Source organism: Macrobrachium rosenbergii, chromosome 45 (genome assembly GCF_040412425.1).
Source record: "Macrobrachium rosenbergii isolate ZJJX-2024 chromosome 45, ASM4041242v1, whole genome shotgun sequence".
NCBI lineage: Eukaryota > Metazoa > Arthropoda > Malacostraca > Decapoda > Palaemonidae > Macrobrachium > Macrobrachium rosenbergii.
Genome location: NC_089785.1, coordinates 19,490,975 through 19,514,079, shown reverse-complemented (window position 1 = coordinate 19,514,079; position 23,105 = coordinate 19,490,975). Strand labels below are relative to the sequence as shown.

General features: G+C 35.9%; 1 protein-coding gene across 2 annotated transcripts; it reads left to right on the top strand.

Annotated features, from left to right (window-relative positions):
* Positions 1-242: 242 nt before the first annotated feature.
* LOC136829751 (nucleoside diphosphate kinase homolog 5-like) lies at positions 243-22,504 on the top strand. 2 transcript variants are annotated; one of them, XM_067088596.1, is made up of 6 exons: positions 243-259; positions 8,595-9,060; positions 9,662-9,788; positions 10,478-10,663; positions 17,287-17,384; positions 18,070-22,504. In XM_067088596.1, the coding sequence occupies exons 2-6, from the start codon at positions 8,944-8,946 to the stop codon at positions 18,148-18,150; spliced, it is 609 nt and encodes a 202-aa protein (XP_066944697.1). In that variant the 5' UTR covers positions 243-259; positions 8,595-8,943; the 3' UTR covers positions 18,151-22,504. The 2 variants fall into 2 exon arrangements, with proteins under 2 accessions (XP_066944697.1, XP_066944698.1); XM_067088597.1 differs by lacking the exon at positions 243-259 and adding an exon at positions 4,495-5,474.
* The last annotated feature ends 601 nt before the right edge of the window (positions 22,505-23,105 follow it).

The following is a 23,105-nucleotide window of genomic DNA, read 5'->3' as shown; positions in this document are numbered from 1 at the left end:
TCATTCGCCTGGCAAAAATGAGTTAATTTACTTATCAACGTTAAAAAACAACAACAAAATTAATTATTTAAGCTAATTTACGTTAATTTTCGCGTTAAAAATGATTATTTCGACACATGGAATTACGTTACGTCATCAGACCTTAGTTTCCGGCCGGAGACTCGAGCGTCCATGATTCTCAATCTCTATGGGGTATCACGGGAGCATTACGTAATCGCAATATTGCTATCCGTCATGACGGTGTTCTACTGTAGATTACGTACGTAGCTAGTTTCTAAATTAATTGCTTACCTGGATAAAAATGTATTAAAATGCAAAGAGTATAGTAGTATTAAGGTAGTAATGCACTGCATATTTGCTTGAACTTCTGAAGTTCTGAGTGCTTGATGATTCTAATACCAATAATGACCCTCATGAAACAAGAATACAGATATAGAAATTATTTCTAAAATAAATTTAAAACCAAGTTTATGATGAAAGATGAAATTTTGATTTGGAATACTGAAGAAATTTTACTTTTAAAATACTGCCTGCTTTATACTGTAATGCACTGCATGATATCACTTATGAAGTCATGTGCTTTCGATTTCCTAAGTTTGCAAGTGTTTGTGTGAATAGTGAACATTCTATTTTTAACTGTTCGAGTGTTCGTTAAACATTCCTTTTATGTTTGTCTCCATAGCGAGCTTCCGGACTGTACTTCGTCCATAACCATGCTAAACTAAAATATTCACATCATTTCATGACCAAACATAATAATTACAAATAAGTAAACAAGTGGTTGAAATATTACAATTGTCATGGAATTATTGTTAACTTGCAACAAATCAAAGAATAGGTAATTGTCAATGGTTAAAAAAAAAACGGAACACCTATACGGAGAATTAGATGTTTAACAAATCACAAAGAAACGAACATACAGATATGTACTTTTATGCATAGACATATAATTAGAAAATGTTCAGCATTTCGGTGTATGTAAAATCAACTAATCTCGAAGATTGTGTTAATTTCAATGGTGTTTGCCCCGAAAAATACAGAATGAGAGTAATTAAGACATTATTACATGGAGGGTATAGGGTTAGCAGTGACCGGGATTCCTTCCACAATGAAATTACCAGAATAAAACAAATAACAAATAATATTTCTCCTATGGAAGTCACAGATGAAACTGCAAAAGACTTTTTGAATAAAGTATATATATGTATATATATACACATACATATTTCTATAATAGATTTTTTAATTTTTTTCCCATTTTTATGTTAATCATTTATTATCTAAATCTTCAATATTATTATTTTGTTATTTTTCATGAGGGTGGGGGACGTGGCCCCCACCCACGCCCTGGATCGGCTAGTGGATTTACTATAAAAATAAGAAATTAAAAAATCCATTCATTCGCAACAGACCAGCTTTAGGGGGTAGTTTCCCAACAGTCATCACGTGGTATATCAATATTCCTGCAGCTGGGTAGGATGTAATTCCTCCGCTCGTATTGGATAAACCACTTACACTGCCGGAGAGAGATTTCGCATGCACACACAGAGAGGATCAATAAAAAATCGCCTAGTAGACTTTCACGGCGAAACAGAAATAACGAAAAGACCGCTTACTGAATGTGTAAATAATCTATGTTCAAAAAATCTATGTAGTTTCAATTCTGTAGGGTACTTGATGGATTACAGAAACCATCTTGATAAAAGACATGAAACCTTCCTTTTAAGCACTGACCTTTTTTTTTCTAGTTTTATACCCATACATGAAAGTACATAGATATGTGTTCGTTTATTTTTGATTTGTTAAACAGCCCAATTCTTTGTATAGGCGTTCCGTTGTTTTAATCATTGACAGTTACCTATTCTTTGATTTGTTATACATGGTAACAATGATTCCATGATGACTGTAATGTTTTAACCAATTGTTTACTCATTTGTAATTATTATGTTTGGTCATTATATGATGTAAATATTTTAGAGTAGCATGATTATGGACGAAGTATAGTCCGAAAGCTCGCTACGGAGACAAAAATAAAAGAAATGATTAAGAAGTGGCTTTCTTTTATAATTCTACGAACTTCGAGTAGTGAAGTAAAGTGTGAATACAGAACACTGGAAAGAACCAATATCAAAATAGGTCAAGTTCCCGGTCATTAATCGTTCAACGAAACCTGCATAAAATATATATATATATATATATATATATATATATATATATATATATATATATATATATATATATATATATATATATATATATATATATATATATATATATATATATATATATATATATATATATATATATTTATATATATTTATTTACAAGTTACTTTTTAGTTTTCTATAAAGAAAACTAATTGTGCCGGCTTTGTCTGTCCGCCAGCACTTTTCCTGTCCGCCCTGAGATCTTAAAAACTCCTGAGGCTAGAGGGCTGCAAATTGGTATGTTGGTCACCCACCCTCCAATCATCAAACATACCAAATTGCAGCCCTTTTTTTTTATTAGTTTTTTTTATTTTTATTTTACTTAAGGTTAAAGTTAGCCATAATCATGCTTCTGGTAACGATATAGGATAGGCCACCACCGGGCCGTGGTTAAAGTTTCATGGGCCGCGCCTCATACAGCACCATACCGAGACCACCGAAAGATAGATCTATTTTCGGTGGCCTTGATTACACGCTGTAGCGGCTGTACAGAAAACTCGATCGCGCCGAAGAAACTTCTTCGTATTTCTTACTTGTCATTCTTAAAACAGTGTTTATTCGCTGCATGCGACGCGTGTGCCGACGGTGTTTGTGCGCATGTGCAAAAATAGTTTTGAACTACTGCTTAGTCTACAAACATTGTTTGTGGGTTGTTTATGCTTTTCATTCTAATTTATGTTAATGTTTTCAGTTTACTTAATTGAAAATGTTTACCTTACCTTTTGTTTTTTTTTTCAGTATTCTGATCCTTCTTTATATTCATATATATATATATATATATATATATATATATATATATACATATATATATATATATATATATATATATATATATATATATATATATATATATATATATATATATATATATATATATATATATATATATATAATATATATATACACACACAAATATGTGCATGTGTGCATGTGTGGGGTGGGTGGGTGGGTGTGTATTTACATAAATAAGGAATAGATCAGTGGAAATTTTTGAGAGGAAAGGTGACCATTTATTATAATCAAGTAAATTAAGTATTTGTATAACACATAGCACGAGGGTAGATCAGTAAAAAAAATAATTTCACAAAGTAAACTAAAAACATTAACACGAAAATTTACAAGCCACAGGCAATGCATGTACAATTGAACTTGAGACCACGTGGTCGCTATATATATATATATATATATATATATATATATATATATATATATATATATATATATATATATATATATATATATATATATATATATATATATATATATATATATATATATATATATATATATATATATAGCTTGTGCGTGTGTATGTGTGTATTACCACGTGGTCTTGACACTTGATAAGACCAACACTGTTCGTTATATTGGTCTGTGCAATTATTAAAAGTTATTTCCTCTCTCTCTCTCTCTCTCTCTCTCTCTCTCTCTCTCTCTCTCTCTGCATGTCATTTCCTTTCTATTTTTTCAAGCATTGGTGTTACATTAAAATACTTTGTTTTCCTATTATCCCCCTCCCTCTCGTCTCGTCTCTCTCTCTCTCTCTCTCTCTCTCTCTCTCTCTCTCTCTCTCTCTCTCTCTCTCTCTCTCTGCATGTCATTTCCTTTCTTATATTTTTTTTACAAGCATTGATGTTATATTAAAATACTTTGTTTTCCTATAATCCCCCTCCCCATCGTCTCTCTCTCTCTCTCTCTCTCTCTCTCTCTCTCTCTCTCTCTCTCTCTCTCTCTCTCTCTCTCTCTCCTTTAACGATTACGGATTCATGGACGACCAAATTATATAGCAGTTAAGGGTTTCTTATGATATATGTCTGGCACCCTTATTAGATCAAGCAAACATGGCCGTACGTGTTAAATTTAATTCTTCTCTCTCTCTCTCTCTCTCTCTCTCTCTCTCTCTCTCTCTCTCACACACACACACACACATACACATATATGCGTGTGTTTGTATGCCTGAACAAAACAAAATCGTATGTTGCTCGAATTGAATAAAATGAGGAATGTCCTCCAAAGTCTAAACACGTGTTCGGTAGCGCCGGGTAACCAAACCTCACATATTGCTTATTATCTTATCTCACCCCCACCACCCACCTTTTTTCAATAAGGACAGATAAAGTTCACAGAACTGTAAGTTACTAACGCCACGAGCAAGCTGTTGCTTATAGAAATTACTGAGGAATTTCCGCCAACGTACAAAAATAAAGATTCTTTTCCCAGACCGACATGTGCATTAGTCATAATCTGCCTTGGAAACGGGTGATCAAGCATACAATGAAGTTGTGTCCCTGAAGCGCTGAAGTGGTTGTTCGGCTGAAAACGTCCAGGCGAGTGTGATTAGGCTAAACTCGTTCTTAAGGATACTTTGAAAAAGCAGATTTTTTCGTTGCATCCCCTCCCGAGGGACCCACACATCATCGTCAAGGCTTCCGAAATTTGATCGGTTTTTGCAATATCGGGTGACTGAAAGTAGTGGTAATTAGCCTTTTATCCATAGATCTACTTTGCTCTGAAGAGGCCCTGGGCGGCATTCCACCGTTTGGCGGCGCGAAGAAGCATATTCTGTTAAGGGAGTAAAGTGCAATGATCATTAAATAGCGTCGACAAATCGGTGCAATATTATTAAGACGCGATAAGAAACGAAAATAATCCCGGAGTGAAGAATTTTGTTCCTGCATGCTACGGCTTCCGTGAACGGAATCATTTCAGTCGCTTGCGTCCGTTTTTAGAATTCATCAGCCTACTTGGACACGACAAGTTTGGACATTGTACTCTACATTATCCGGGAACCATTGTCGAAACATGTTTATTTTAATGCGAGAATTTGTTTATTCCTCTGAATAATGATAGTGAAAACACGACTCCCATGGGAATGCAACATTTACCATTATTTATCGCAAACCGTTCGAAAAATTCGGCGCTCAGAGATAGGTGCAGTTGCCTGTCACGATAATTAAAGTCAGCAAGCAAGGGAGTTGATAAGGCTTCTCCTAGCGGCGTCTCCTTGCAGAAATGGCGGACGTGATAAAATGCCTGGTGAATCGTCATCAATAAATCGATCCATAACAGAGAGTTACATAGAAAAGAGACAGGAGGAGCCTAAAAAAATCGATAGGTAATTCTTCTCGACGAAGGACAGGCGAACGATGGCAACTCCCACGATCGTCGCCTAGCCCAAGTCTTACGGGGTAGTAGTGGAGCAACTGGGCAAAGTGGATGTGTGTCATCCCTTCGCAACATACATCAAATCAATTCCATTTTTTTTAGGTATGTTGATACGAGCCATTCTCTGGTGTTTTTAGCTTAGAAGTGTTATGTCATTACGCCCCTTCCGTTTTCTGCGTTCGCTTTTCGATGTCGCGAGCAATAAAGGACAAAATATCCGTTCGTTTTAAAAAAGCGAAAAGGCTCTTTAGAAACACGGACTACGCACTTTCAAGCAATGCACGGTAGTATTAAAGTGATCGGGTTTTTCATTGAGAGAAGATTCGTGGCGTGAATTCGATCAGTGGGTGAGAAAATTTCCGCCGAAATATAATAGTCATGCTTCTCAACTCTGTGCAATGACACTCTATTCAGAGTGGCTGGTTCATCATGCAAACGCAAGGTTACCATTTTTTATTTACCTTCTTATTCTGACGATATAAAAGTGCTGTCGTATTTATAGCAACCAGGGATTCGTACGTTAATGATGAACGCGGTGACTGGACAGTCTAATAATGTTCATTTGACTGTAAGTCACTCTGGTCTAGTTAGGGGTGCCTGTCCTGTATTCTAATAATTCAACGAAAATAAGCAACAGTCAGATTATTTGAACTGTTGAATTTATTAATGTGACTGCCGACTTGGACTGGCGAACTGGCCTAGCCAGTGTTATTTGTTATATATTTTTAATCTTGATTCGATAATCATTTGTTATTCAAATGGGTTGATCTCTTTAGGCTTTAAGAGTTACCCTTTTAGGGCCTCTCTCTCTCTCTCTCTCTCTCTCTCTCTCTCTCTCTCTCTCTCTCTCTCTCAGGATTTTGCTTAGTGTTCTGAATGCATTCTGGTTATTATTAAGATAATAATGTACATACACTCACACACACGCACACATATAGATTTGTGTGTGTGTGAGAGAGAGTAACGTCTTACGCTCTTAGTCTAGCTTGTTTTCCCGAAATTCTCCTGAATTTTTATACATTAGCCTCCGAGTCGTGACGTAACACCGTGACGTATGCATCACGTGCTCTGGATTTTGCCGGCTTATTCTGTCTTCCCTTATTTATAATTATAATCGTAATATTATTAAGGGGCTGCCGTAGAATTCAGGTTTGGTTAGGTCCAACCTTTCTGTCCAGCTGCTCCCTACCATTCCGTTTTGCCAAGGGGCCTGGGATAAGGTATATCCCGTGTTCGGCGGACGCGTATAGGACTAGTTGAGGAGATTAGGAAAAGATTACTATTGCTGCTGCTCAGTATTGTTTGTAGTAATATAAATAAGGAGAGGAACAGTAAATTAACTGTTGCCATTGACTGGACTAATAACAGTCATAAAATAATAGAATTGACAGGAACAACTAAGACTATAGTTAATTTATTTATTGATTGATTGGTGTATGACACCGGTGTCACAAAAGTGGTGGTCATCTGTGCTGAAGGGAACAAGGGATTATTATCCCCAAAAGCAAATGATATTTGGATGCCTAGTAGCCATGAAATCCATCTTGCCAAAAATTAAAGGTTACGTTATATGGAGTACATTCTTAATATTCCTTTCCATGTGTTAAAATTTATTCAATACTTCTTGCGCTCTCTCGTGCCTTTGACCCAAGAGTCAGTAAAGATGAAAGGCTAGGTCAGACTAGGTCAGCTGTTAATTTGCATAGTACTTCTTCAGTTAGCATCCTTCGTCAGGATACCAAACTACGGGGCCATCCTATGGAAAGGTAGGTCAGTTGGGAAACATTCTTTAGCGTCCTTGAGTCCCCGTGGTGGGTTAGAGCCTCAATGCATCTCACGTGGTGCACTGCAGGCATTACTGCAGGGTGTTTGCAGTGTCCTTTCGATCCCTAGGTTCAGCCACATTTTAGCCTTTAGTTTTCATCCATTCCTGCTTCCTCTCTTCAGTCTTGCTGTCCAACACCTCTAACTGTTACTTCTTAAATCTTTGTACTTCATTTCCTTTATTTTATGGATCTCTGATCTTGCCGTCCAAAAACTTCAATACCCTCTAAACTAAGGCTTAACATATCTGTGTATTATTATTATTATTATTATTATTATTATTATTATTATTATTATTATTATTATTATGTGCATTTTCTTAAGAAACAAGACAGAATGTCTTGTTCTCTAGCTTTCAGCACAGAGGAATGGTGTACCTGACATCTCTCTTGAGTGAGCAGAGTCCAAAGGTCCCCCCCTCCAACACCTTGCCATACTTGCTGCTCATAACCTCGCCTCATTGTACGCCCGTGCTGCCTTAAGCTAGCTAAACCCTACCCAGCCAGCTAACCAACTGTTTACCATACAGAGGAGTGAAGGCGCTGGAAAATTTGGTTGTATGGTGGTCTGTGTTGAGCAGTTACCTGAATGTTACATACTGCACTGTATGGAGTGATTTAGAGGTTGTATGGTGACCTGTGCTTGGCCATTAACTGTGGCGCACTGTAAACTTTGTGGAGTGCACTGTATGGGGTAACGTAGAGGTCTTGCAAATGTTCAAAGTGAGGTAGAGAGAACGTAGTCAGGAAGAACATTCCAGAGCCTGTGATTTCCTTCTGCATTGATCTCTGGTATTTACGTATCATTTATAGCCCTTAGTTTCTTAGCTGTCCAACTCCTGTGACTTTAACTTTGCTACGTGCCATTTTAACCAGTTTAGAATAACAATTATCTCAATATTTGCATAGCCTCTGGGCCTTTTTTTGGGCAGCGGTGTTCCTTAGGTTCAAGAAGGAGACGAATCAAAGTGACGCTGTGGATGACAGTTAATGAAAATTGCTGTAATATTTACTATATTTTGACTGTTTCTGACAATATTTGTTTGCCTTTGACTTGCTAGTTTTAGAGAAATCAGATTTTGTCTTATAAAATGTTCGACATAAAGATTAGGAAAGGGAAGTCAAATGACAAATCGAATTAAAAAGAAATGGCTTTGGCGAGGAGAAATTCAAAAAGTAGCCATGTAAATATTTAAGCTCAAAAGCTAGGTAGGAACTGAAGGTATCAGCGTTCCGAGTTATGCTCAAGATGTTAAGAAAAGAAAGTAGGATTGAGACTGATTAAAACGTAAATTTTAGTGTTAAATCTATGGCATGAGTGTGATTTCATTGCTTTTCTTTTTTCGTGTAGTTTATTTTGCTATTACTTGCCCTTTTGACGTTTGTTTGTCTTTTACAGGTTCATTACACATTTCAGTTGATTACACGAAAGACCAACTACAGCAGCAATACTTGGTGTGTTCAGGTTTGGTAGTAACAAGAGTCAAGAAAATCCAACAAAACTTCCTCTTTACACCAAAGACAAATCTGAAGCAGTTGATAGCTTTGACAGAGCACATCCAGCAGAGGAACAGACACTTTATAAAGCATTTCGCAACAGCGTGAACTGGGACGCCGAAGCCAGAGTCGTAATCGACAGATTTCGAACGTAAACCAAAAACAAACGCCCCCTTTTCCCCTTAGCTAGTGGTCCCCAGGTACCGGGAGATAAGCCTCGCATTTTTTGCCGTCCATAAGACCAACCTTCAATGAAAATGGCCACAGACAAGATCCAGAGGACTCTGGCCATGATTAAGCCAGATGCTATGAACAGGGCGGCGGAGATCGAGAAAGTTATCCAGCAGGAGGGGTTTACAATAGTCGAGGTGAGAAGTCTTGGCTACTTTTCGTTCTTGGTGTTAGCAACTTGAAGTTTCTCTCTCTCTCTCTCTCTCTCTCTCTCTCTCTCTCTCTCTCTCTCTCTCTCTCATCATATCTTAGTAATATTTCTTGTAAAGCATTTAAATCAACTTCACACCTCCAGTTGACTATTTAAAATAAATCTCTGTATTCTTTTTGATATATCTTATAGTAACACAATATTAAAATTGAATATTGAAGGGTATATAAAGTTTAGCTTAAATTTTAAATTTTTCACTTCATATTATTTCAGCTAAGCCGTTCTATCTCATTCAAGATCTTTACATAAAGCAGTAACACCTAATGTTGTGTTGCAGATTTTTATACATAAGATGAGCTTATGCGAAAAGTAGATCAGAGTCTTGAGATGGTTCTGTCATGTAGAGAGAATGGCAGAATGTAGATTGATGAAATGTACATAACGAAAAGTATATAATTCGGAATAGTTCCCTTGAGGAAAGAAAGAAAATACCTAGAAAGTGTTGGATAGAAGTGTTCAAATGGTTTTGAATAGAAAGGGGCTTAATATTGAGTAAACGCGACCATATGCCCTTTTTCCCCCTTCAGCGTCGGCGAACGCGCCTCTCCCGCCCGGAGGCTGAAGAGTTCTACGCCGAGCACCGAGGGAAGCCCTTCTACGAGTCCCTGGTGCAGTACATGTCCTCTGGAGAGGTCCTGGCGTTCATCCTGGCTGGTAGGGTTTGCTGTTGTTGTTGCTCACTTAGTACTGTGGAGGCTTTTTCTTGTAAATATTTCAAAATACTTGAGTAATTTTTTTTGTGTGTGTGTTTTTTGGTCTATTATTTCTAGATGTGTTTGTGTTTGTTTGAGATTAATGTTAATAAAATTAAGTTTGTTCTCTTCAATTTTATTAGCAAGAATAACCCCGTGAAGGGTTAATGTTAATTGCTTATTATTATTATTATTATTATTATTATTTATTATTATTATTATTATTATTATTATTATTATTATTATTATTATTATTGGCTCTTAGTGGTAATTTGTAAATGTATAATAGCTCTCGCTAATTTATTTGGCATGCTTTTTCAGCCTTTTTTTAAGCATTAAAATTAAATGAAGCAATATTCATAAAGTGATTTTGCGGGCTGCCTGAAAACAAGAATCCGTGCTGGCATAAAGCAGCCTAAAAATAAATCTACCAGAGAAATTTATGGACTTCAAAGAAATTTATTGGAGAAGTTGTTGGCCAAAGCATAAGTAGGGATTGTTAGGTTTTCAGTTGAATCCAAGATTTTATTTCAGCAGTAAATGTGCTCTAGAGTTAGTTTTGGTTTGATTCTTTCGAGATGTGGGAATTGGTAACGAGAGCCATTGAATCCTTCAAGTGATCGTCGATGTTTAAACCAGCTCCTTCAACAGGTGACGATGCGATCACGCACTGGCGAAGCGTCTTGGGCCCCACGAAGGTGTCACAGGCCCGCCAACAAGCACCAGACTCCATCCGGGCCAGATTCGGAGACCCGAACAACGACTCCCACAATGCAGCCCACGGGTCCGATTCCGTAACTTCAGCCCAGCGAGAGATCAAGTTCTTCTTCCCTGACTGTGAGTACTCGGATTAAAATAAAAGGAATGGCAGAAGAAGAAACGCTCTGAGCATGCGCACGACTGGAGCTTTTTCGTTTTTTCATTGTTTACCGGAGGTGTTCGCTTTGGACAGATTTGGTGTCTGCTCCAATATCTTCTTCTGCTGCTGTTACAACTGCTTCTACTAATTGCTACCACTACTTATTAAAATGAATCTCTTCACTGGACTTCCACCGAAAGGCACTTTTCAAATACAGTGTCACAACCACAGAATAAAAATGCATTTTGTCTATCGAACACTGCCAAATGTTTTTCTCAGGCCATGGCATCAATTTATTTTCCCGCTATAATGTTTCCTATCTCTTCAATAGTAATTCAATAGCTTTTTAGCTGTTGCTTTGGAATTGCATGATAAAAATTAATGAAAAAGATATATTGTTGTTCACTGCAGTACATGTTGTATGGTGTATTATATAGGTCTATGGCTGAGTAACCAAAAGTTCGGAACAGACCGATTTCAAGAATCTTAGAATAAAACTTGATAGGACGATGGGAATGAATGTTTGTAATACGAATAATACAAAGACTTAATACCAAAGAATTTGCCAAAGAAAGGGAGGACTTGTGTGATGTAGAGAAACTGAATTAACTTGCTCTTTTTGTTTACAATTAGACGACAAACTTATCTTTGTGAAACCTACAAAGGACGCTTTTCTCTTACGCTTCTGAAACCTACCAAGAACGCTTTCTCTTACGCTTCTGAAACCTACCAAGAACGCTTTCTCTTACGCTTCTGAAACCTACAAAGAACGCCTTCTCTTACGTTTTTGCATTTACAATAGATAACTTTTATAATTGCAGTAGATAGATTGCATAGTATATAGGCATCTGTCACTTCGTACACGTAATTTTCTTAATATATCTGTGTGGGAATACATTAAGTGCACGCGCTGTGACAGCGATGGTAAGCACAGGTCAAATTCTAAAGATTGGATATGATTTCTTATTCGGCTTATAAGGACGGAAACATCCGGAAACTGTCTTTATACACAATTTTATTCAGTAGCTTTAAATAGCTTTAAAACTATCTGCTTAATCCGCAGCTCACGTAAAGATATAATCGGTATTGTAGGTGGATAGCGCACTCAACCCAACTCCCATAGTAGACCTATATAGCCAGCCACTTTGTAGCATTGAGGGTTGTGGTCTGCCTTTGTGTGCGCATTTTAGTGCTTAATTGAAAGAAGCTTTACTTCAGCCTTTTTATCATAATTGGCATTCTCATTAACGGATAACTATGTGGTAAATAAATAATTAAGATGAAAGTAAACGCTGTTTCATCCTAAACATGTAGTCATACCAAAGATCACCCCTATTTGTGTGTTGTAGCTCCTGAAATTTCTGTAAATAGACGTTATTGGATTACTGTAAATCTCTCTAAACATATGTGACACGCGAATACATCATCTTTCTTTAGTGCTGATATTGATCGTAATTTTTGTCTTCATCGATCTTTTTAGAAGGACATGAGACTATGGGGTGGGGTTTAGCTTCACCGGGAAGATTATGGGAACCATAAACACAGAAGAATGGGAAAAATTTTCTGCAGCTAAACCGCACTGGAGCGCTTTTGCACTGTCACTTATTTTTGCACTAGAATGTGCTAACTCACAACATCACTTAGTTGGCGGAAGGCATTTTGTAAAAGACAGCTTGACACCTTTTTTTTTTTCACTGAAATAAGTTCACCTCTCGCTCGTTCACGCTTAATGCTAGCTTCTGTCAGGCATTACTGCTCGCACCAGACTTCTTAGGACTGTTGCATGAAGTTAGGAGGAATAAGAAGTTAATATTTATCTTTATTCCAGTTATGGCTAACTACATATTTATTTATTTATTTACTTATTTATTGCATTTCCTTCCCTCCTTTTCCACCAGGGTCATATTTTTGTTCAAAACATTTTGAGAAAAAATTGTAATGACAGGAGACATTCTCAATTAGAGTTAAGTACTTGTCGTGGTCTGACTGGGTTCGAATCCCAGGTAAGGGTGGAGCAATATGGCCACACTTCATTAAAATCCATTGAGTCTCTGTTGGCCTGGGTCGTGAATTGAATACCTGTCAGAGTTAGGGACTTAGAGAGGCATTCCAAATATTTCAAATTACGTTCTTTTATTGAGCTCGGAATACATATTTTATTCAGGTGCATGTAAGTCCATTATCGATTCTTATTCACCTGACATGTTTCTCCCCTTCTTCTTCTTCTTCTTCTACTTATTCCTCATGTTATTGATTTTGCAACGTCATTGTCTTGTATTGGTTGGGAGGAGTGGCCGGTCGATGGTTATGGATAGCAGTAGTAATTGAGGGGATGCGCCTTTGCAACGGCTCGTAATGAATACATGATGAAAAGTGGACCTTTGTGTTAGCGGGTCTCTCCTCTTATTTTGTATATTTATTCAATCATTCGCCATTTCATCTTTCTATTTTACTTGGTCATTCACTCTAGAGATGAATTTTAAAGAAATCTTATCTATTTTTTTCCACATATCTGCAAATTCTCCTTTACCAATCGTGGCGAGGACCAGTGGGCTTTCACTACTGCCCTTTTTTTACCCTGGTTGCATCACAGGGACCTAACTACTAGGTACATGATTCTCTTATTAAGTCTCTCTCTCTCTCTCTCTCTCTCTCTCTCTCTCTCTCTCTCTCTCTCTCTCTCTCTCTCTCTCTCTCTCTCTCTCTATATATATATATATATATATATATATATATATATATATATATATATATATATATATATATATATATATATATATATATATATATATATATATATATATATATATTACACTTGATTACTTGATTAGCTATTTTGCTCTATTAAATAACGAAAATTTATGCAAATTCTATTTACCTTTTTGTTGTAAATTCAGTTTCCATTTCAAAAATTTGTTAATTTCATACAAAAAACCTAATTTTTATAATATAAAGTTATTCCATCCCAACCAGAATTTTAATACAAGAATTATTTGTGCACAAATAATTGGCATTTGTAGACAAAAATCACTGTTCTCATTAAGGCCAACTTGACCGATACGTGTGAAATAGAAAATAGAATTTTATGCTTAGATGTTTTTGTCAATTGTAATTGTTACAGTTATTAACCAAAAATTTAATTGTATCCCTTTTGATTATTGAATATAATGTTTTGTCAAAATTATTCATTTTATTGTTATCACTCTCAGATAATTGTATCTCCTCCTAGTAAATGTTATTGTAGATAATTTCCTATGAAAACAAAATTCTTAGCTTCAAATGACCCAAATGTAATGAAATAACATGTAAAATTCATAGATTTCCATGTATATCTCAGTAACTTCTATGTACGTTTAGGCAGTTGACATTACATACATTACCGTGTATAACTTACATAGTTTTATAGACACCTAGTATATTTCTATGTCCATTTCAAAGATTGCAGTGTGCAATTCATAGATCTCTATGTACTCTTCATAGATTTCTATGGTGTATCCTTGCTACCTGTGCAATTTTCACGGTCATTGACGTGCAGTTCATAGATATTTATGCATTTTCATGAATTTCTATGTGCACTTGAGTGACTAATATATATATATATATATATATATATATATATATATATATATATATATATATATATATATATATATATATATATATATATATATATATATATATATCCCATAGCTTTCTAAGTACATTCACAGATTTCTGCCTGTTGTATCAGATTTCTATGTACACCTCAAAAATCTATGGGCATTTCATAGATTTCTGTGTCAGTACATCTTTGTACATTACATAGATTTATATGAGTTTATAGGTTTTTGTGAACACTTCATAGAACTCTCTGTGGTTTTTATAGAATTCTATGTGAACTTCAGAGAGTTCTATGTACACTTTATTAACTTCTATGCAATATCTGTCACAGTTCAATTGTCGGCTGACATTGTAATTCGTTCAATAAAGCACGCAGATAACAGGACTTTAATTAACCCCCCTGGATGATTCTTGCATTGAGGAATTCCCCTTCTTTCTTCTGTGTTCCTGCTTCATGTAACCAAGCTCCAGAATTCCATCCACACTTGCATGTTCCCTTACTCCGTTTCCTCCTTTACTAGGCTGTGGAATCCTCTCTCCCACCCATCTGTCAGTATTCTGTCATTCTTATAACATGCTCTGTCCATTCTGCTGCCAAACTTTGGAAATCTACATCTGCTTCCGTTTTCCCAGGTCCCCAAAACCTTGGCTGCTCCTCATCTACTACCACGCTTCGGAATTTTCTACCTCTGTGTTTCTGAAAAGATGGCTGTAATGCTTCCTTTGAAATTACACTGATCCCATGATGATTTAGGCCTATTTCCTGAAAAATTTTATTGCAACTCTGTTCACCCAAGCTTTGAATTGTGTTCCTGGTAGTTAGTTGACTGGTGGGTTGCAGGGGATTATGAAAGGCATGGGGTTTGCAACCCTTTAAAGGTGAAATTTTATATATATATATATATATATATATATATATATATATATATATATATATATATATATAATATATATATATATATATATATATATATATATATATATATATATATATTATACACTATATACTGTATATATATTTTGTGTGTGTGTAAATGATTATATTTGGTCAGGATAGAATAGTCCCAGTTTCTCATCAGAGAAATGATCTTTAAGAAAGAAAAGAAAGTCGAAGGCCCTAGGAGAGAATGGAGAGGGGCATACCCCCCTGCTATTGACTTAAGATACACAAAGGGTACTCGAAGTGGGAAGTTTGCATATTTAATCTACGGAATTTACTTGCCAGGTTTCATTAAAATTTAGGGTAGAAGAATAAAAAACAAGATTGTTTCCATAGCTACAAATTGTCTAAGTAAATGTCAGCATCGTTTGCATACTGTTGTATACATTAAAAGGAACCATTAGCAATGATTTTGTATTAATAGAAGTTACAGAAATATGATTACTAATGAAGTTTGCCGCTATTTGAAAACAACTTAAATTCAAAGAATTTTAAGAATTACTTTCAAGATCATAAATATTACTTAAAAATTGTTGAAAGTTTTATTGAGATAGAACACATATTTTACATTAAAGATAAATGGTATCTCACCAGTTTTTCATTTACTTTGATGACAAAACTAATATTTGACATGATACTTTAATAAAGATTCGTAAAAGCAATAAAGCAAGGTACCCATTTTTTTATGAAGATGTGTATAGTAAGGAATTAAAATTCCTTTCAAAATAAAATAATATCCCTTGATGATAGTAATTATTTTGCAACGATTGAAAAACATTGATTCACGATAGACTTTGAATATTGTAAATATAAAGATTTTTCTCTTCTTTTAGCTAGACTTAGGGAATGTCCAGTCACGACAGTCATTGATTGAATATGAAAGATCTCCCTTCCTTAACTTTGCTGATTAGAGAAAAGTCCGTGATGATTGAAGCCTCACACGCAACGGTACTCTCTCTCTCTCTCTCTCTCTCTCTCTCTCTCTCTCTCTCTCTCTCTCTCAAAGGCCTAGTAATGACCGTCTTTAGATAATAATGTTTGTTTGACACCTTCTCACAAAAGAAGGAGTTTCGCTCATGACATTTTTCTTCTGTCAAACCTGCACTTCAAAGCGGCCTTGCTTGTTCATACGGTCGATTCGCACGCGTCTTTCCGTTGATCGTTCGACCTTGAGTCGCTTGCCACTTGACGAGAGGGCCACTTGGCGCTCTCTTCCTTCGGGAAATCAATTTGCATTAAAGTGCTGCTTTTGGAGCAGGGGGAAGGGGGTGATTCTCGTTTACATACGATGCTTGCGACTGACACACTGCGTGTATTTTGCTTGTTGCTGGGTTCCAGGTGAATGCAGATGGTAATTTTCTTGCTTGTTGCTTGCAGATGGTGGCTTTTGCTTGTCAGTTTCTGACGCAGATTGTGGATTTTCCTTTTTTTGCTTGTGGATGAAAGTTCTTCTTGTTGCTTGCAGGTTACTGCCTTTTGATTGGTGCTTGATGCTCTTTGCTTGTTGGTTTCAGGTTGCCTCTCGCTTGCAGACAATCGTTTTTGCTTGCTTTCAAATGAGCTGTGCTTGTTGGCGGATGGTCGCCGTTCTTTGGAAGAAGTACAGTTGGTTCTAAAGAAGGCTGGACTTTTATTATTATTATTATTATTATTATTATTATTATTATTATTATTATTATTATTATTATTATTATTATTATTATTATTATTATTATTATTATTATTATTATTATGTCTTGTTTTTATACGTATCATTTCGTAGACTCTATGACCCCCCCCAGATGACGTCAACGCGGCGAGGAGCAGACACCGATATAACCTCCATTCGCCGGCGACATTAAAGGTCTATCATTCTTCCAGCCAATTTTGATTGATTTCTTCCAGCTCGCATTCCAGGAGAACCATCAACGTCCATGTGTCCCGTCCCACGTCACCAAAAGCAGGGGAGGGCGGGGTTGGGTGGGCGTTTCATAACCATACCTCACGTATTGGTCGTCACAACGAATTATTGATGAGGTCTTATCGATTTCCCGTTCTTCTTCTTCTTCTTTTTCCGAACAGTAACTCTGGAAGCCGGGTTGACAGGGGAGGGAGCTAAAGAATATTTGAGTCATGCTGTTTCGCCTACGCTCGTCCGGGCTCTTACTGAACTGTGCAAGGTAAGGGGGAAGTCTAATGTTTACATGTTTACATATAACCCACAGAAAATTAAATATATATGGCCCTACGCAGACCATGATTCGAACCTATGCGATTTTGGGGTTGGACCTAGGGTGACAGTGAATGAATTTGGCCACTCGGCACTCTGGTTTTAATTCATAAGTACATAGGTTTGAAGACAGTGAGTGAATTTGGTCTCTTGACAACCTGGTTTTAATCCATAAGTACATAGGTTTGAAGGCAGTGAGTAAATTTGATCACTTGACAACCTGGTTTTAACCCGTAGATGCATAGGTTTGAATTTTGGTCTGGTTAAGGGCACCAATCATGTATAATATATATCCTTTGGGTGTAAGTTATTCCCCAGGTACAGTGACTTTATTATTAATTTAATTAATAATTTGTTCACTTATCTTTTTTCTGACAAGTAGTCACTTCTTTCTGTATTTCCTATTACCTTCTGCCACTTCTTTCAAATGAACACCATATTCTCTGGAAGCTTGAATTTCCAGTCAGTGTCTCCTGTGGGCTTGTTGCATATGAATAGGGTTCATCTTCTGAGTAATGTTATGAGCTATTTGTGTCTTAACACTTGAAAATATAGATATGTCTTATGTAAAATTACTGGAAAGGTGTCCAGCAAAACAATATCAGTTCTGTTAACCAGCCATTTTATTCCTCCAGGTAAGACCAGATGACCCCATCGTCTGGTTAGCTGACTGGTTGCTTGTCAACAACCCAAACAAACCAGCCCCTAGTCACTAATAACCCAGAGGTTCAGTCCACCCCTTTCCAGAAGGGGTAACTCTGACCAGGATCCTTTCAGAGTCAAACCAAGTCCTGGTCCTGTACAAACTGGACAAGTTTAGAAACTCCATTTTGGGAAGTTTGCGTCGGCCACAAATCACCCCTAGTTGTTGTGATACTGTAAGGTACAAATATCTTGCTCGTCTTGTAATATAAGGAAGGTATTTAAATGAGAGATTTTACAATTAGGTTTACCGTTATGGGTTGAACGTATAAACAACTCTTCAAAGACTATTAACAGTTGTACCAGAGGTGCTTGGTACTAGGCCCTTACATTCATCCATTTTAATAATTAACTTGATAATTGACTAAAATTACTATCATTTACAGAAATGTCGTTAGAATTTATTCAGGATCAGCACAGATGGCTTATTTTATAGAATAGTATTTTTCCCATTTGAAAATTAATGCAGATAGACTAGAGTTGAGTAAAGTTTTCTAAGATTTTACAGATTCAATCTATCAAACATTGCAGTCTGAAACAGAGTGAAGGAGATTGAAACTCCGACCTTGATCACAACAGTATCTCAGTATCAATATTGTTAAACTTTACAGGTGATAACAGAGTGTAGTTCCCAAAAAATCCACATCTTGGTCTTGACACTTGACAATAGCCCAGTATCAGTTCGAATTATTCTGTTTTGTACAGAGTGAAGTTTAATTGAGCTCCCAACAGTTCCACAACTTGGTTGCAACAGTATCCCAACTTCAATCGTTTAAACTTCATTACAGTGTCAAAGCTCATAACGATTTCATACTTAGGTCTTGACAGTACCCTTGTATCAGTCTTGAACAGTACAGTTGAGTACAGACAGACAGTGCAAAGGTTACCGCCTGATGATTCCACTGTTAGGCCTAGACACTATCCGTGTGTTAACCCTCCAGTTCGAGATAGAGTGGAGCTTAGTTGAGCTGAGCTCCCAATAGCTCCAGAACTTAGTCCCAACAAAACCCCTTGTAATGATTGTTTCTCCTTGAACAATCTTTGCATCCGTTTAGTATTATCCAGTGCCCAAACATTGCATCCGATGAGTATTTTGCCAGTGAACGACCTTTGTGTCTAATGACTGTTTGTCTGTGAGCAAACTTTGTTTAAACAGTTGCTTGAAAGTAACAAACATTGCTTCTAAGAATGCTTTTTTTTTTTAATAAGTTGTATATTTTGGTCTAACTGTTGTTTATGAGTTGACAAACTCAACAGTAATTATCAATGACAAAACTTTTGTCAGATAATTACAATGGACGCATAATTTATTGCATAATGCAAGAGCTAACTGACTTAGCCCTGTGAAAATCTAATACCAAGGTTGTTCAGGCTACTTCACATAGTGGCTAGCTAGAAGACTCAGTAACTGATCTACCATTTTTAAAAATTGTAATGTTATGTTACTTTAGCTGCTTTCAGTCACTAACTTCAAAACTGCTCTTTCAAAAGAAGTTTATCGTGTGGTTCAAGTTGGTTTGTCGGATCTGTAATACATTTTTCAGGGCACTAGCAGATTTTGACATTTTTTTTAATGTGGGTGTATTTTCATTTCATTTCTTGGGTTCAGTGAATTTTTACAGTTGTAAAGCAGGCCAATTTTTAATGAATGAGCAGAGGTGCTCTTGAATAAATTTCAAGGTGGTGAAAAACGTACACATTCTTCTACCAGAAAGTGTCTGTCCTCCCGCCATTACCGTCCAAGATACAGAACTGTCTGAAAACAGTGCTCTTTTTAGTCAGTTTAAAAGGTCAAAGTATTATCCCTTATTAGTTATTGTTTGGTTAGCAATCGTTAGATTTTGTCTTGAAAGTTGGAGAGTTATTTATATTTACCAAGAGATTTAAATGATGAACTTAGTTTCTACAAAAAGCTACAGAATACGATTTCATTTAAGATTGTTATTGTTCAAATGTCATCACGCCTTCTGTTTGTATACGTGATATATTTGTACCCTAAATCTTAGACTTGAAACATGAAAGTTAGGTAGGAATATTTGTTGGATTCTAAATTTTAGGCCTATACAAAACACCGCAAGAGGGTATTTTGATGAAATTTAAATATTAGTGTTAAAGAAACGCCCCCACTAGATAGGAATCTGTATGTTGGAATCATTTCAACACAGCAAGATTATCGAATACAGTTATATCTTATGTGTCCTGGTATACCACGGAAGTAAACACAATTAGCATTTAAGACTGACCACTTAGAGTAAGATGTCACAGTTAGAGTAGAAATTGCATGTTTTAAATGTTTTATGTGAGAATTCACTCACGACCAAAGTGCTGAATTACCATTGATGACGTCAGTTCCTAGGTATTGTGCATTACAAGAACAGTCCCGTTTACGTCTCTTAGGTGCTACGAGAACGCATCCTGGTTGGCTGCTGCGATCAATAGATTTCGTCCTGTTACTAATCCTTTTCATTGATCACAGAACAATCCCTTCTAGCCTTAATAGCGATAATTTTAATAGTAGTAATAATAATAACAACAGCAAGATATCTTTTTTTTGACAAGATGTTTAAAAGGAAAAATTTTAAAAGCCGTTGACCAGAAAGATTCACTCCGTCCAAAGCTGTTCCAACGGTTTTCGAACCCAAATCGTATCTAATATTAAGGCTTTTTTTCTCTAAGTAAGATAATAATTCATTTTGAAGGTGACAGCAAAGACTAAATGCTGACCTTAGGCTAATATTAATAGGCGACCGTACCAATATCATAAAATACTGGCGATGTTAAGCAGGTTTATAGGCCTACGCATATTGCTGTGGTCAAAGTAAAAAAAATAACTTTTACATTCTCCCGCATCATTTGAAAAACACTTATGCAATTAACTGGTATTTTAACGAATCCAAAGTAAATACGATTATTTTTGTTATTTAATTTTCGAATCAAAGTCCTTCAAAATGAAGGCACCGTGCTTACCCCATATAAAAATGGGAAAAGAGCACGTTAAAACGAAGAAATGGTGATAAGATCGAAGGACGTGTGTTATACATCAGACTGAATTTTGAATATTTAATAAGTGATCAGTATAAAAAAAAACTTGTTTTAGCAAATGTTGTTGATGTGTATTAGAATAAAGTGGAATGATCTAGTCTGACATGAATGCTTTTAACTGAAAGTGTTGGATGCGGCTGACAGTAATCGTACTGTAGAACTATCGTACTGTTTTAAAAGAATTATTTTTTATTTGTGATTGCACAATGAACTATCAGTTATCGATTGTGTAGGGTTAGGGGTAGTGAAAATGGAGAATGGAATATGAGAGAGAGAGAGAGAGAGAGAGAGAGAGAGAGAGAGAGAGAGAGAGAGTCAAGATTTCTCACCTGAACTGTCGAATGGCTGGGCTGAGTTATATCAAAGCCTACAAGCCTACTTAGAACTTGGGATCTCTCTCTCTCTCTCTCTCTCTCTCTCTCTCTCTCTCTCTCTCTCTCTCTCTCTCTCTCTCTTGCAGGCAACTGCTAGTATAAACCCTCTTAATCTAACTACTGGATTATGATCATATGAAATCGTAAGATATGTGTGCGTGTGATTCATTAAAGAAAATTAATAACAATGATAATTTAAGGTTATAAGATTATGTATTAATCATTTAAGGCTTGTTTGTAAGTACCTGGTAGGTGTTAGGTTACTTATTGTTTTTTTTTAGATGTAATTTTATAAATACATTCCCCCCCTTCTCTCGTTTCCAAGTCCTGTTGTTATTTTTTTCTCAAAAATATTTTCCACTTCTATTTTTCGTATTTTCTATAATATTCTTTGTGTTAACTTTAACTATTCTTTATTTACTTTCTTTCTCTAAGTGTTAATCTCTGCCCTTTCTCCTGTTATCATTTGTTATTATTTTCTTCCCATCTTTCTCTTAAAAATTATTTTTTTCTTTCTTTCTCTCTATATACTGTTTTAGATTGTTGTACTATTTTACCATGTCACAATAGTTATATCGTTTGTCATTGTTACTAGAATTTTATTCTAAGTTCTGCAGCGCAGTACAATGTAAGATTGACTGGAATAAACTGACAATGCTATCTACATATTTAAGTGAGTATATATGTCAGCATACGTACATACACATACACAATATACACACACACACACACACACATATATATATATATATATATATATATATATATATATATATATGCATGATTGTGGATAAAGATATCTAGTATATATACTCGTACGTAAAGTGCATATTTGTATATTTGTCAAGCTAACTGTATGCATGCAAAAATGTGAACTGTAGTTATCGTAAAAGCTATTTGATTTAATACTATAAATCCTTTTGTGCCTCACAATGAATAAATATAAACAAATTGATGAATTTCATTGTCCTGAAACTTAGAGATTTTGTTGGGATTCGAACTCTTGATCTCCCGCTGGTGAGGCGAGGATACTACTGTTTATAACCATTACCAATTATTATATGTTGACCAGTGAATTAAACAGTTTAAAACAGGTTACTGTTTACTGTTTTTTTCCCTCTGAAGTCCCACTCAATATATATAATAACGCAGAGGGAGTCTGAGCTTTATACAGCGTAGTCCATATGAAGTGTCAAATCTATACCGCCATAACTCTCAAAAGAGAAAGTCTTTAATTTTCTATTGAAAAGCTTGACATTTTCAGTCTTGATTCAAGTGGGAGCTTATTGCACAGTCGTGGAGCGGCAACTTGAAAGGGTCTAAAGCTAACATTCGAAGTGCATGTTGGCTCAAATAACAACTTGAGACTGTCTTTAACAAGCTAATCCTCTGTAGACTTAATCAGTTGGCTTTATTAACCTATATTCTACGTAGTTAGTCTTTCAATGATAGAAAATGCAACTGTTGATATGCAATACTCTTTAACCGCATACAATTTTAACCTCACCCTTATTTTAATTACGCTATTGATATTCAGTAAACCTTCCTAAATA

Coding starts and splice junctions, on each gene's coding strand:
- LOC136829751 (XM_067088596.1), top strand. CDS start 8,944: ATGAAAATGGCCACAGACAAGATCCAGAGGACTCTGGCCATGATTAAG. Junction 9,061..9,661: donor AGGGGTTTACAATAGTCGAG/GTGAGAAGTCTT, acceptor TTCCCCCTTCAG/CGTCGGCGAACGCGCCTCTC. Junction 17,385..18,069: donor CTCTTACTGAACTGTGCAAG/GTAAGGGGGAAG, acceptor TTATTCCTCCAG/GTAAGACCAGATGACCCCAT.